We start from the raw sequence: 13,197 nt of genomic DNA on the forward strand, positions 1-13,197 counted from the left end.
AACATGCCAGAGACAGTGGCTGTTGCCATCAGAGAGAGGCAGGTTGCAGGCGTGGGTAGGGCGCGTGGGGGAGAGGTGGCTTCTATTCTTTGGGGCTGTGGGGGTTTACTGGAAAAAAGCTGGCATTGCAGCCAGGCCTTTAACTGCAAGGTAGGTCTTAGACATTGGAGATTGGTAGAGTTAAGTAGCCCAGTATAGGAACAGCACAAACAACATTTCAGAAAGCAGAGGGTGTAGAGAAGAATTTAGCACATGAGGGACATAGCGGGAGCATGCAGTCTAACTGGAAAAGTACAGGTTGGGGCTGGGTCATGAAGGGCTTTAAACCCTAAGCTGACTTTCTATTTTTCTCGGTAAGGAGTTGATGAAGGTTTTTGACCAATGCATGCTTTAAGATGCTTAATCTGGCAGCATCTGCGACCTTGGGGAGAACAGTTTCTGTGATGTGGTAGGGGCCATGGCCAAAATCCGGTGAGGTGAATAATGACAAAGTGGTGAGTAAATGTTGCTGTGGCGACTAGACAGCTTCTTCCAGCTTAAAGGAGGTAGAGATGTTAATACCTTGAGGAGGCTGAGGGTGCAGGGTCAGAGGAAGAGTGTAAGTGACAAAGGAACAGAAATTATTTCTAAGCTTTTGTTATTTCCTAGGGTTCTTGGCGAGGTTTTAAGGGATTATAGAAGACTTACTCTTCATGTGTTCATTCCCAGACCAATGGCTTTGGGTAAAACACAATCTTAGAAGTTTTCTGTCTCTTTAAAAAGTTCTCCTAAGCCCTTCAGTCACGTGCCTTCAGAAATTTTGGTTACATAACGTTGCTCTGAATTGGAATTCTGCAGCCTCATGAACTGGAGTCTCATTCTTTCCCTCCCCTACCTGGCACTTTATTTTCTGCGGGTCAGGGTTAGGTTCTTTCTAACCATTGTTGCGGAACTCTTTAAATATTTGGTCTCACAGGTTCTAAAAGCTGGCAGGCCAGGCTGCTCCCTGCAGGTTGTGAGACCAAAGCCTTCCAGAAAAGGAGCCAGTAAAATCCCAAGCATGTTAACTGAGTGTAACAGCTGCACAGTGCACCGCCTCCATCACCCTCAACCCCACCGCACGGGGCTGGGCTCCCAAGTGCTGAGGCCAGCAGCTCCTAGCCACTGCGGCTTGCAAGCAGAAGGAGCCCTCATGCAGCACATCGTGGCAGGCTCGTAATTGCGGTGATGACAACAGATTAAATCACTGGCTCTCAGCACTGAGGACTGGGGTTTGTCAGGGTCACTCACCGTTCCTTTGCTTCTCCCAATTTTCCATAGTGAGAGAGGAAGCTTGGAGTCTGCTGCTACAGTAGAAATACTTTCTGAGAGCCCTCTGAGTTTTGCTGTCGAGAGGTTCATTCTCTTAGTAGTCTAGGCTGCATCTTTCTGTCTTCCAGCATCCCCTCAACACATGATTCTGGAATGTTGTAATCTCTCAATATACATATGTATTTAGTTATACCCTGCTTTTATCCAAAAATATTTGAAGGCAGTTTACATATATATATATATATAAAATGCAGTGAATTTTTTGTTGTTGTTTGTTTTTTGAGACAGGGTCTTGCTCTGTCACCCAGGCTAGAGTGCAGTGGCGTGATCTCAGCTTATTGCAACTTCTGCCTCCCAGACTCAAGCGATTCTCCCACTTCTACTACTAACTGGACGTAATAGTAGACTACTCCTACTTCTCAGGAGTAGTCTCCTGAGTAGCTGGGACTACATGGTCATGCCACCACAATGGCTAATTTTTGTATTTGTTGTAGAAACAGGGTTTCACCATGTTGCCCAGGGAGGTCTTGAACTCCTGGACTCAAGCAGTCTGCCCACCGCGGCCTCCCAAAGTGCTGGAATTACAGCCATGAGCCACCGTGCCCAGCAAGTGTTTTTTTAAAAATTAGGAAATGAGGTAAAAGGAACACGAGAGTAGGAAAATTAGGCACAGCCAGGATAAGGGTTAGTTCACAAAGTGCAAACTATAAATAAAATCTCCTAGAGGCAAGTTAGGAAGGTTTTCTGAGTTTCCTAGCAGCCAAAGCAAAAAGGAAAACTTTTTAAAGTTTATTTATTTTATTTTGTACAGCAGACAGTTCATATAGCATAAAAAGGGAAGCCATCAAGGATAAAATTTGTGTGTCTGTAAGATACAGATTGTCACAAGAAGAGTGTTTCCTTATACTGCATCAACTTCCCCCATAAGTGTACTCTATAAAAGGATGCTACATGGTCAAATGGGCCCTTGTTCTCCCTGCTTCCCTACAGTGATAGCATAGTCATTTGGTTGACTTCTTGCAGTGTCCCTTGGGGTAGGCTTGGTGACAAAGCCCCAAGTAGGACAAGGGCACCATGGGAGGCCTGTGCAGGGCATTTCAGTGCAGTTCTTCGCATCTCCAAAGGTGCTCCCTTGAGGAATCTTGGTTCTGGGAGATGCTGTCCCACAAAGAAGTGCCAGGAGCAAATGAGTTGGTCAAGAACTGTTGATACCGGCATATTAAAGGCTCCTCGAAGTCCTACAATTAAGAAATCAGCCCAGTATTTCCCAAACTGACTTAATCATAAGATCTTTTTTAAAAAAATTAAAACACTTAATTGGCACATTCAGAAACATTGATCTAAAACAGGGGTCAGCAAACTTCCTGTGAAGGGTCACATAGGAAATATTTCAGGCACAATTAAAACAGCTGTCTGTCACAACTGGTCAACACTGCCATTGTATAGAAAAAGTGTGGCTGTGTACGATAAAGCTTTATTTGTGCGTAGTGCAATTTGAATTTCCACAATCATTTTTGTGTCACAAAATAGTATTCTTCTTTTGATTTTTTATTTTTTAGTCATTTAAACATGCAAAAACTGTTCTCATCTTGCAGGTCACTCACAAACAAGTGGCAGGCCAGATTTGACCAGTGTAGTATGGTTTGCCAATTCCTGATCAGGAATAATGTTTGGATGGCTTATCTTTCCAGCAAGCAAGCCTTCCTGAGTACTGTTTGTCAGGTTCCATTTTAATTTAGACTTTTATGTTTCTGGTTTAACAGCAGATTTTTAAAAAGTGTTAAAGGTAATAGAGAGTTGGTTTGAGTCCTTACAGGCTAGTCTAGGATTTTTCTTAGAAAGCAGTTGTGGGTGCTCCCAAAGAAGACATTTACAAACTAACAAAGTCTTACACGGTCACATATGGTTGGATCAACTTCAGGCTGGAAATGTCTAAATGGGAATTATCATTCATGCACTGGATCCGTAGAAATGAAAGTCTCAAAGCACCCAGAGACGTTTAATTTTAAGAAATTAAAACTTCCTAGTCAACCCTCCAAGTAACCTAGTAAATGATGGCTTCCCACCCCCAACCAAGCTAATGGAGTTCTTTTTGATTTTGACTAGGGGAACATTTTTTTGGCTTTTTATGATGTCATTATGATGAAAGAAGAAGACCCAAACATTCCTACTACCATGTCTGACTTTTTAGTTTCAGTTATACAAGTATTTTTTATTGAGTACTCAGTGTATATAAAACATTTGGTTAGATTTTATGGGAGATATCAAAAGGAGAAAGAAGTGGACACTTCCTTCTTCACCTTGTGAGCCAAGTTCAAGATCCTCATCAATTACAGCCCATTGCTGTGGTGCCAGGTCTGATTTCACCTCCTGGGCACTTCCTATTACCATCCATCTGTTCATTCAACAAACATGTCTGAGGTGCAGCCTCTGTTCAAGGCTCTGGGAACACAGCCCTCGGAGCACGCATTCCAGGAGATCAGTGTTTCTCTTCTCCTCTGGCACTCTTGCTTACAACCTCTTTTACATAGTGGAACCAAAATTACTTCTGTATATCTTGAGGCTTCAACCTTCATGTTGCCTACACTGTGTGTGACTCTCCTCGAAATATTTAGAGGGAGAGTGGGTCTCCTGATTAATCACCCTTTCTGGGATCTGCACTCTAAATGCTCTCGTTCCCTCCACCTGAATGGCACCTACCTTTCCCTGCCCTATTTTCTTAGTGTCCAGTGGGGACACAGTTTTTACCAGATCCATAATCTTAGAGCCATTAACTATATTAAGCCAAATGCATCTTGTAACAAATGTTACAAGATAGCTAAATATATGTACAAACAATATATGTACAAACAAACAATAATACATATCTGATCAATTGTTTTTTGACTGAGGAAGATTCTCTATAGTTTTGATTTTTTCCATTTACCAAAGTAATATTCAATTGCAGTGAAAAATTTTAAAAATATGAAAAAGTACACATTAAAGGGAAAAAAATTAATCCATAAATCTAGCACCCATCGATCAACCCTATGAATATTTAACATATATGTTTTACTCTTGATTTGAAAGTCACATGAATTTTTAAAAAAGTAAACATTAAAATTGACCTTCTTTTGCTGTATGTAAAATTCTGTGAATTTTAAGACATGCATAGATTTAGTTCCACTCCCCCTGCTGCCCCCGCACAAGTGTACCTTTCCCAGTTCTGGCAACCACTGATCTGCTCCCTGTCTTATCTCTGTTTTCGTTCCGTTCCGTTCCTCTCCTCTTCTCCTCTCCTCTTCTTCTCCCCTCTCCTCCCCTCTCCTCCCCCCACCCTTTTTTGTTTTTGTTTTTGGGACCAAGTCTTGCTCTGTTGCCCAGGCTGGAATGCAGTGGCACAATCTTGGCTCATTGCAACCGCCACCTCCCAGGTTCAAACAATTTTCCTGTCTCAGTCTCCTGAGTAGCTGGGACTACAGGCGTGTGCCACCATGCCCGGCTAATTTTTGTATTTTTAGTAGAAACAGGGTTTCACCGTGTTGGCCAGTCTGGTTTTGAACTCCCGACCTCAGGTGATCTGCCCACCTTGGCCTCCCAAAGTGCTTTGCTTTCTTTTTGAGAGTGGCTCTTTTCACTTAGTTCAGTACCTTTGAGATTCATCCAGGCTGTTGCATTTATGAATAATTTGTTAATTTTTGTTGCTAAATACTGTTCCATTTTGGGGGTATACCACAGTCTGGTTATCCATTTACCATTTAAGATTACTTTTTGGGTTGGGCATCGTAGCTCACACCTGTAATCCCAGCACTTTGGGAGGCCAAGTTGAGAGGGTCCCTTGAAGCCAGGAGTTTGAGATCAGCCTGGGGAACAGAGTGAGATCCTGTTTCTACAAAAAGTTTTAAAACTACTCCGGTGTGGTGGCATGCACCTATACTCTCAGCTGCTTGGGAGTCTGAGGTGGGAGGATTATTTGAGCTCAAGAGGTTGAGGCTGCAGTGAGCCATACAAGAAAAAAAAGGTTATTATTATTTTTTAAACATTTGACATTTCTGAAATTCTGAAGTATCTTAAAATTAATGTATATATTTAATGTGGTGGGGTTTTTATTTCTCCAAAAGCTGTTACAGAATTGATGGCACATCTTATAATTAATACTCTCTTAGGATCGAAGTATTGTGGTTAGGATTAGAGAGGGCTGTTGGGAGTTACTAGGAGTAGGGTAAGTGGACAGTTAAGAGTCGGATAGAGAAAGGTCCCGAGAGCTTGTGGCAGGCCAGCATTAGAGCAGCTTGGCAGCCTCTGAAGACAGGGTCTCGCTCTGTTGTCCAGGCTGGAGTGCAGTGGCCCAATTATAGCTCACTGCTGCCAAGGAGGTTTTGAACAGAGGAGCAACACCAGGGAAGAAGTCTTTAAGAACAAAGCCTGTCTTACCATGGTTAGTACAAGTATGGGCAACATCATCAGTGTTGATGAATGAGGAAAAGACAGAGAAATGGTGGCAGTGCACTGCTAGTACTGGATGGAGTGGAGGAAGAACCTCGGAAGCAGTGAGCACCGACTAGAGTGTGGCATGGGGGCAGAAGGGCAGTTGCTGCAGAATACCCCAATCTCCAGGCAGTCCTCGGGCAGGAAAGGCTGGAGGTATGGAGAGCCAAGGACAGCTGCTGCCAAGATCTTTAGGTGTTTACATGGTGGGAATGGGTGGATTGAGTCAGGCATGCTATATGGGAAACTGTAAAACAGAATGAGAATGTCTGGGAGTTTCACAGGGTAAGAGTGTGATGTTCATAAGGATATTGTGCAAAGATAAATGGGCACATGGTGTACTTGGTATGAGCTTGGTTGAAATATATAATTATTCTGTGGAAACAAACTGTGATTTGTGCTGTTTCCAGGTAGACTTCTATTATGGTTAACTCTACGGCCCAAAGTTTTTTTGCGAAGCTTATTGTTGGGTCCCATCCACCTGTATCACAAGTCAGATGATTTATTCTTTGGCATACCCCCATTTTTTTCAATATAGGAGAATGAACAGTAAATTATCTTCATAGAGGTCCTTAAAGGGCAGCTTCCCATCAGCCACTGGAGAAGGATATTTTACCAAAGTGTAAATTGAAGAGTAATTTACCAAAGTAACTTGCCCCTCTTGTTGGCCAACTCTTCTTGAGAAGCCTCGTTCATGGAAGCAGCCTGATTTTCACCCACTCACATCTCTTCTGGCTTGGGGTGAAGGAGAAGTAGGTGCCATTTCACACAGAGGAAGAGAAAGTCACTCACCCATTTGTCTCTTCTCAGTCTCACATTTAACTAAAGATCTCATTCTCATAGAAGTTAGTTATTTTTCACTTTCCCTAACAGAGCACATATGCAAAATTCACTGTTCTTTAAAGCTGTACTGTGGTGGGGTAAAGTTGCTATTATTTGTGGCATTGCTAATTGTTTCTTCACTCTTTCCTAGAAAAGACTGTATCTTCACCATTGACCCATCAACCGCCCGAGACCTCGATGATGCCCTCTCCTGCAAGCCACTCGCTGATGGTAGGATGGAAATTTCTATAGCATCTTGGGTAGCAGGCAGTCTGCATGCCTGTGTGGTTTGCCTGGCTGCCCTGTGCTGCCTAGGCAGCATACTGTGCAAGGCTAGGTTTGCTTTGTGCCTGAACTTGCCATAGGCCTCTGAGCCTTTACAACTATGTGACCTTAAGATTGTGTTCCTGTGGTGACATTGGTGAGGGTGAGGATGAGAAATATCCTCCCACTAGACTCTTCTTGGGCTTCAGAAGGGGCAACAGTGAGTGCAAAGGAATGAATTCCAAGCCTTGGCCCTTCAGATAGTTCCAGTGTTGGTGTAAGGTATCACAGAAAGAAAGCTTGTAAGGGCTCTGCTTGGGAGAGACATAGGGTTCTTTACCTGAATTTAACACCAAATAACGTGATTGAAGGGGTAGTCTTCAAAGGCATGCTTCTCGGTGGGTAGCAGGAACACCTTCCCTGAGAACTGCCTCTCTAGGGCTGAGCTGGAGAAGCTTGGGCTACTCCCAGTAGGTTTTCATCTATCCAGCAAGTTGAGAAAGGCAAACTGATAAGGGCTCTTTAAACATTCTTTTGGGATGTTACTGAGCAGGTAAAAGTGGGATTGAGGCTAGTTGTCTTTGGAAATTATAGTTGGAGGAAGGGAATGCAGCAATTGACTCTCAAAGAAAAAATGTGTAGGATATGAGAAAAGTGAACCCTTCCAATCCCCCCTCCTCCTCCTCCTCCACCTCCCCCTCTCCCTCTCCCTTCCCCTCCCCTCCTCTTCTCAACAGAGTCTCACTCTTTTGCCCAGGCTGGAGTGTAGTGGCATGATCATAGCTCACTGCAGCCTCAATCTTCCAAGCTCAGGTGATCTTCCCACCTCAGCCTCTCAAGTAGCTGAGACTACAGGTGTGTGCCACCAAGCCTGGCTAATATTTTGTATTTGTGGTAGAGATGGGGTTTCACCATGTTGCCCAGGCTGGTCTTGAACTCCTGGGCTCAAGTGATCCATCCACCTCAGCTTCCCAAAGTTCTGTCATCACAGGCGTCAACCACCATGCCCAGCACCCCCAATCCCTTTTCTAATGCCCCAGATGTGCTACTTCTAGTTTTTACCTACTTCTTGCCCCTCTCTAGGGTGGCTTCTGGATGACTGCTTTGGCTTTGGTCATCCTCAGAGATGGCCTTGGCACTAACATGGTCTTTGACATTTGCCCAATGTGGATATCCACCCTTGCAGTTTCAGTCTGCCACCAAGTGTTGATGGCCTAGTGGCCTAGTCTTTTAAAACATTGCAAAGATGTTCATATCTCCCACTGACACAGAACACCGTAGGTTCAGTATGTAATCTCTTCTCTACTATAATAGATGGGGAAGCTTAGTAGATAGAAGGCTGAGAGATAGAAGACATTGCCTAAGACTGGTTTTATCTTCCTTGAAACTATGGGCAAGATTGCTCAACATTTTCTTTTTAAAAATTAATTAATCGATTTTTAGAGACAGAGTATCACTCTGTCACCCAGGCTGGAATGCAGTGGCTCATTGCAGCCTTGAACTCCCAAGCTCAAGCAATCTTCCTGCCTGGGCCTCCCAAAGCACGAGCCACTATGGGATTACAAGCACGAGCCACTGTGCCGAGCCTCAATATTTTCAACTAAAGAAAACTGAAAGAAACAAGAGAAAAGGTCCCCTGGAAATTTTAGAGAAATTGTATCTTTTTAAAATCCAGAATTGAAGCAGCCTACTTCAAAAAGCAAGTACTGGCTTGATTTCTTACATTCTTAGCAATCTCTGTTGCATGCAGAGGCTTAGGCATACCTGCTCGGCATATAGACACCACTTCCCTGAGCCACAGTGTGGAAAGTGCCCCTAGGCTGAAAGCCAGGTGACCATGGACCTCATTCCTCATATTTTCCTTACCTCTAGGTTCACACCTCTACTGTTTGTGTAATGCTTAGACACAATTGCTTCATTCGTTTTGTCCATTTTCATAGTTGATAATAGCAGACGGATACATCTGCTACCTGTTCCTCTGTCTCAGCTGGCCTGGAACCCTGCACCTTGCAGGGACTCCAGGGAGCAGGCACATGTCCTGCCCTACTCACTGCATACACTGTGGTTTTATGTCTAGGGCCCAAGTGTGTCAGCAGAGGTTTCATAGAGGAAGTGGTCAAAGATATGATAGGAAAGATAGATTGGGGACAAATTCGGGACAAATTTTCAGACCAAATAGTGTTTTTTGTTTGTTAGACAATGGAAAGGCAAGCAGATGTTGTTCAGCAAGAGAGCATTCAAAAAGAGGAAAATAATTTAGCATTGCAAGGAAAAGGAGAGAAACTAGAGGCTGGGGAATGAGTCAGAGAAATATTGCAATAGTTGTGGACCTGGACTAGATGGTAGCAAAATCAATAGGGGGGGTTGGAGTGGGAAGGACAGATGTGAGAAAGGGATAATGACAGAAGGATCTATGGAAATGAATGTTGGGGTTGAGGGAGAGGAGTCCAAGATGGTGCCAAGGTTTCAACCTGGATGACTGGGAGATGGAACCCATAAGTTAGAAATGGGAATCAGGAGTACAAGCTGGCTTGGGAGAGAGTATGTTGGCATGGAGTTGTCTGTCTGATGTTATTTATGTTAGTTGCTGCAAATTCTTTGTAGGGGAGCTGAGGTGTGTATAAACAAGCTAAATAGATGCAGTCCGTGGAACTATATACAAAGAGCCCGGGAGGAGAGGAAGCAATGCACCAAAATGCAGTGATTTTATTCGAATGATGGGATCATAAGTGATTTTTTTTCCTTTCTCTAGTTTCCAAATTTTTATAATGTGGCAATAATAGTTGTATAATGAAAAAAATTTTGTAATACAAAAATATTATGAGGTGCCAGAAATCACAGGCTGCTCAGTAGCCTACTGCACCAGGTGATCAGATACCTTCCATCCGCTTAGTTTTTCTTGCATTCCTGAGGAGCAGTTTGGCAGAGCAGCAGGAAAAGGACATGGAAAAGGAGTCAGGGAAGACTCTGAAAAGGCCTGAGTTGGTCAGGCAAACAGTTTTATGGTGGCACTTCTACAGTTGGCCTTTGTGACAACAGTTTCTGCCAGGGCCATTTATCCAAGGAGTTGAAAAGGGAAAGTCAATTCCAGTTTGGATTGGGGTGAGGTTGGCTAAGTTCAGGTTGAGGTAGTTACCAGTTCATGTCAATTCTTGCTTAGGGGGAAAAATGTTCAATGTTTCAAAAAACAAATAGTGTAAATAGTGTTTTCTCGGTCTATTTATATCATCTGTAGTTTTTTTTTTTTTTTTAAGTGTAAAGTTTAACTTTCCTTTGGTTTTATTAAAATTATCTGAATGACCATTCTGTGAAAAGCAGACAAATATAACATACCTAGTCCTTACTTTCCCTTCTGGTAGAGTTCAGATGTACTCCCAGGACTTGTTACCAGTGTCTGTCAGGTGAAACACTCCAGTGATCAATTCAGCAAATCACAGTGACCACCTGTCTACCAATAGATCATAATTAGGTTGCAGGCGGAGGAGAGGGTGCCACCTATCTTCATGAAATCTCAGCTTGGAAGGGATTCTACTGGTTTCCAACCTGGTAATTCTCCACTTTTCTTATCCTAAAAACACACTTCAGGAGAACACTCCTGTGAGAGCATTACCCAGCAATGTAGAGTTTTTCACCTTTGTTCAAGAAAATATTTAGTAATGTAAGTGAATAGGAGTGGCGTTATAGTGATAACCCAGAATCTGGAGACAGTAAATCGTGTGCCTCAGTGTTTTATTATTGTACAGATCACTTGCAGCATACCTCACAGCTGACCTCAACGCTGAAGTGTGGGAATGCCACAGTTGTCAGATCACTCTCTGGTTTTCGAATTACCTCCACAGCATCCACTTATGGAATGTCCAGACTGCATTTGAACTTTCTACCTTAGAGGCAATTCATTCTGCCTTAAGATTGCTTGACTATTAGGAAATCCTTCCCTGTAATAATCTGAAACACTGCTCTCTGCCTGGAATTTTCCACTCATTAGTCCCATTTATGCCTCTCGGGCCCCTATAGAACAAATCTAGTGTCTCATTTGACAACCTATCAGTTACTAGATAACAGTTATCGTGTGTCTTCTGAGTCAAAAATTCTCAACTTAGCATCCTAAATATTCTTTGGTGTCCAGTGGGTTATGAGGTGTGAGCCCATCTCCCATGTCATGGAGTCACTTCTGCTTTTATGAAGTCTGAAGTACATGGCTACCTGTATCCAGACTGCGCCTCCCTGGCTATCAGGGCCTGCTCTCTCCTTGCCAGTTCCTCCTTATTGGTCAGGACTGGGTTCAGAGTAACAGCTACCCATTCTCTTCAATTAGTCAAGCATTGTGGCTTTGCCTTAGTCTCTGAGGGAAAATTGTCAGCCTGACAAGCTAGGAACTTTATTCGCTTTTCGTTGATTCGGGCTCCCAGCAGATCCTGCAGGAAATTGAACTTCACTTCTCCAGCATCTTGTTTCTCTAAAGTTGTATTCTCTAACATGTACTCTGCTGTTGAACTTACAGGGTTACCCTAGCCCGGCCTTAGAAATGAATGAATGGGAATGGGGAATGATGGTTAATGGGTTTCAGTTTCTTTTTGGGTGACGAAAATGTTCTGGAATTAGATAATTGATAGTTGCACAACTTTGTGGACATACCAAAAACCACTAGGGGAAAAGGAGTGAATGAATAAATGAATGAGAAGAAATAAACATATCCACTTATCCTTGAGGCTTTCTGGAAATTGGAGTTTACACCTTAACCACAATTTAGCAGAGGTCTTTATGGAATGCCCTGCTGGATATCATAGTCACATCCCTCGTGTCCATCTCTCCTCCTCCTTGCTGCTTTCCTCTCTGAACCATGAAACTACAGCCCCGGGTGCACAGCCCTCTGCTCTGCTGCCCGCTCACATTTCCCATCCCCACAGAGTGCAGCCCTCTGACTCAAAAAAACAAGGATCTGTCCCACTATCTGCATAGAAAATATTTGGCTAAGTTAGAACAGCATCCAGCCTAAGCGGCCTCTGGGGTGCACATTACCTACTGTGCTCAAGGAAGCACCAGTCTTCCTGCCTGGATTGTCTCTGCAGCCTGCCTGGTTGCATGACGTTTTTTGGGGAGGATGGAGCAGACAGCTTTGTTCCTGGGAGCCCATAGCAATAAGGGAATAGAGTGAGAGTCTAGGAGCAGTGCCTGTAAGGATTTCAGAGAATTCCTAATAAACTCTCTGGCTCCTCAAATGGCTGTGTTTGTCACCTTGCTGAGAATTTCCTATATTGACTGATCACCTTTGGAGGCAGTGAGGAAGTAGGAGCCAGAAATTCTTGTGTCCCCTTGTGTGCCAGGCTTTGGCTAGAAAACCTGAGGGATAGGTTGGGGTGGTAGTTGTTTTAAAGAGCAAAGGGCTGAGATGAAGTCACTGGACCTGCTACTGGGAAGAAACGGGACATGTGAGAGCCCTGGAGCTTCTGAGTGAAAAGGTTCATGCATGTCTCTAGCAGCCAGGCCAGACCCTCTTCCTGGGCTCTTTTCTCACCTCTGGGAAGACTTTTCCCCTGCAATCATTCACCCCAGCCCCTTTACATTTCCCTTTGCCCTGCTTCCTCCTCTTGCTGTACCAACTGAAGTCTCCCTCATCCTATAAAACCTTCCCGTACTCTGCTCCAGCTCTAGAACTTTCACTTGTGTCTGTCAGGACACCTTGGAAGAGTTGTCTTTACTTGCTGTTGCTTTCTCACTTCCCGTTGCTTTCTCACTTCCCGTGTATTCCTTATCCCTTTTACAGTGTGGCTTCAGAATGCTGGCTGCAACAGGTTGCCCCAGCCTCAGTTCACTAAGCATCTCTACAGCACTTGAAATTCACTTTAGTCTGCTATTCCTCCTCGAAATTCACTCACTCTTCCTTGGACTCAAAGGACCCTGCCTGCTCTTGGCTCTAAATGTGGGCTTTTCTTCTCCAGTCGCCTTTTTAACTCATCTTTCACTGCCCAGCCCTTCAGGCATCAGTTCCCCTCTCATGCTCTACAACCTTTGCACTTGGTGTCCCCTGTGCCTGGTTTCCCCTTTCCCTGCAAAGCCACATGGCTGACCTCTCCCTTTCAGGTTTGATTGGTCACCTTCTCCGTGAAGCCTCCCTAGCCATTCTGCCTCTGATTCCACCCCTCTCACCTAGCCACCTTTCCATTTTTTTTTTCTCACCACTCATCACTTGCTAACTAACATAGGTCAAAGGTGGCTTTTTTCTTTGCTTTTAAGATGCAAGATATTTGATATGTTTATGTTGAGAACTAGGAGATGACAGAGAAGGAAAAGTTGAAAACACAGGCATGAGAAGAGTTGATCGTTTTGCAGGGTCTTGAAGAAGAAGGTGGGAGA

General features: G+C 43.8%; 1 protein-coding gene across 4 annotated transcripts in view; it reads left to right on the forward strand.

The window, feature by feature from the left end:
- Positions 1 to 13,197, forward strand: part of DIS3L2 (DIS3 like 3'-5' exoribonuclease 2) — a 365,113-nt gene that overhangs the window by 233,047 nt on the left and 118,869 nt on the right. For all 4 annotated transcript variants that reach the window (XM_055379766.2, XM_055379768.2, XM_055379769.2 and 1 more), the window contains exon 10: positions 6,731 to 6,810. In XM_055379766.2, coding sequence (XP_055235741.1) covers positions 6,731 to 6,810 — 80 coding nt within the window. The remainder of the gene's footprint in view (positions 1 to 6,730; positions 6,811 to 13,197) is intronic.

This window comes from Gorilla gorilla, chromosome 11, assembly GCF_029281585.2.
Source record: "Gorilla gorilla gorilla isolate KB3781 chromosome 11, NHGRI_mGorGor1-v2.1_pri, whole genome shotgun sequence".
Classification (NCBI taxonomy): Eukaryota; Metazoa; Chordata; class Mammalia; order Primates; family Hominidae; genus Gorilla; species Gorilla gorilla.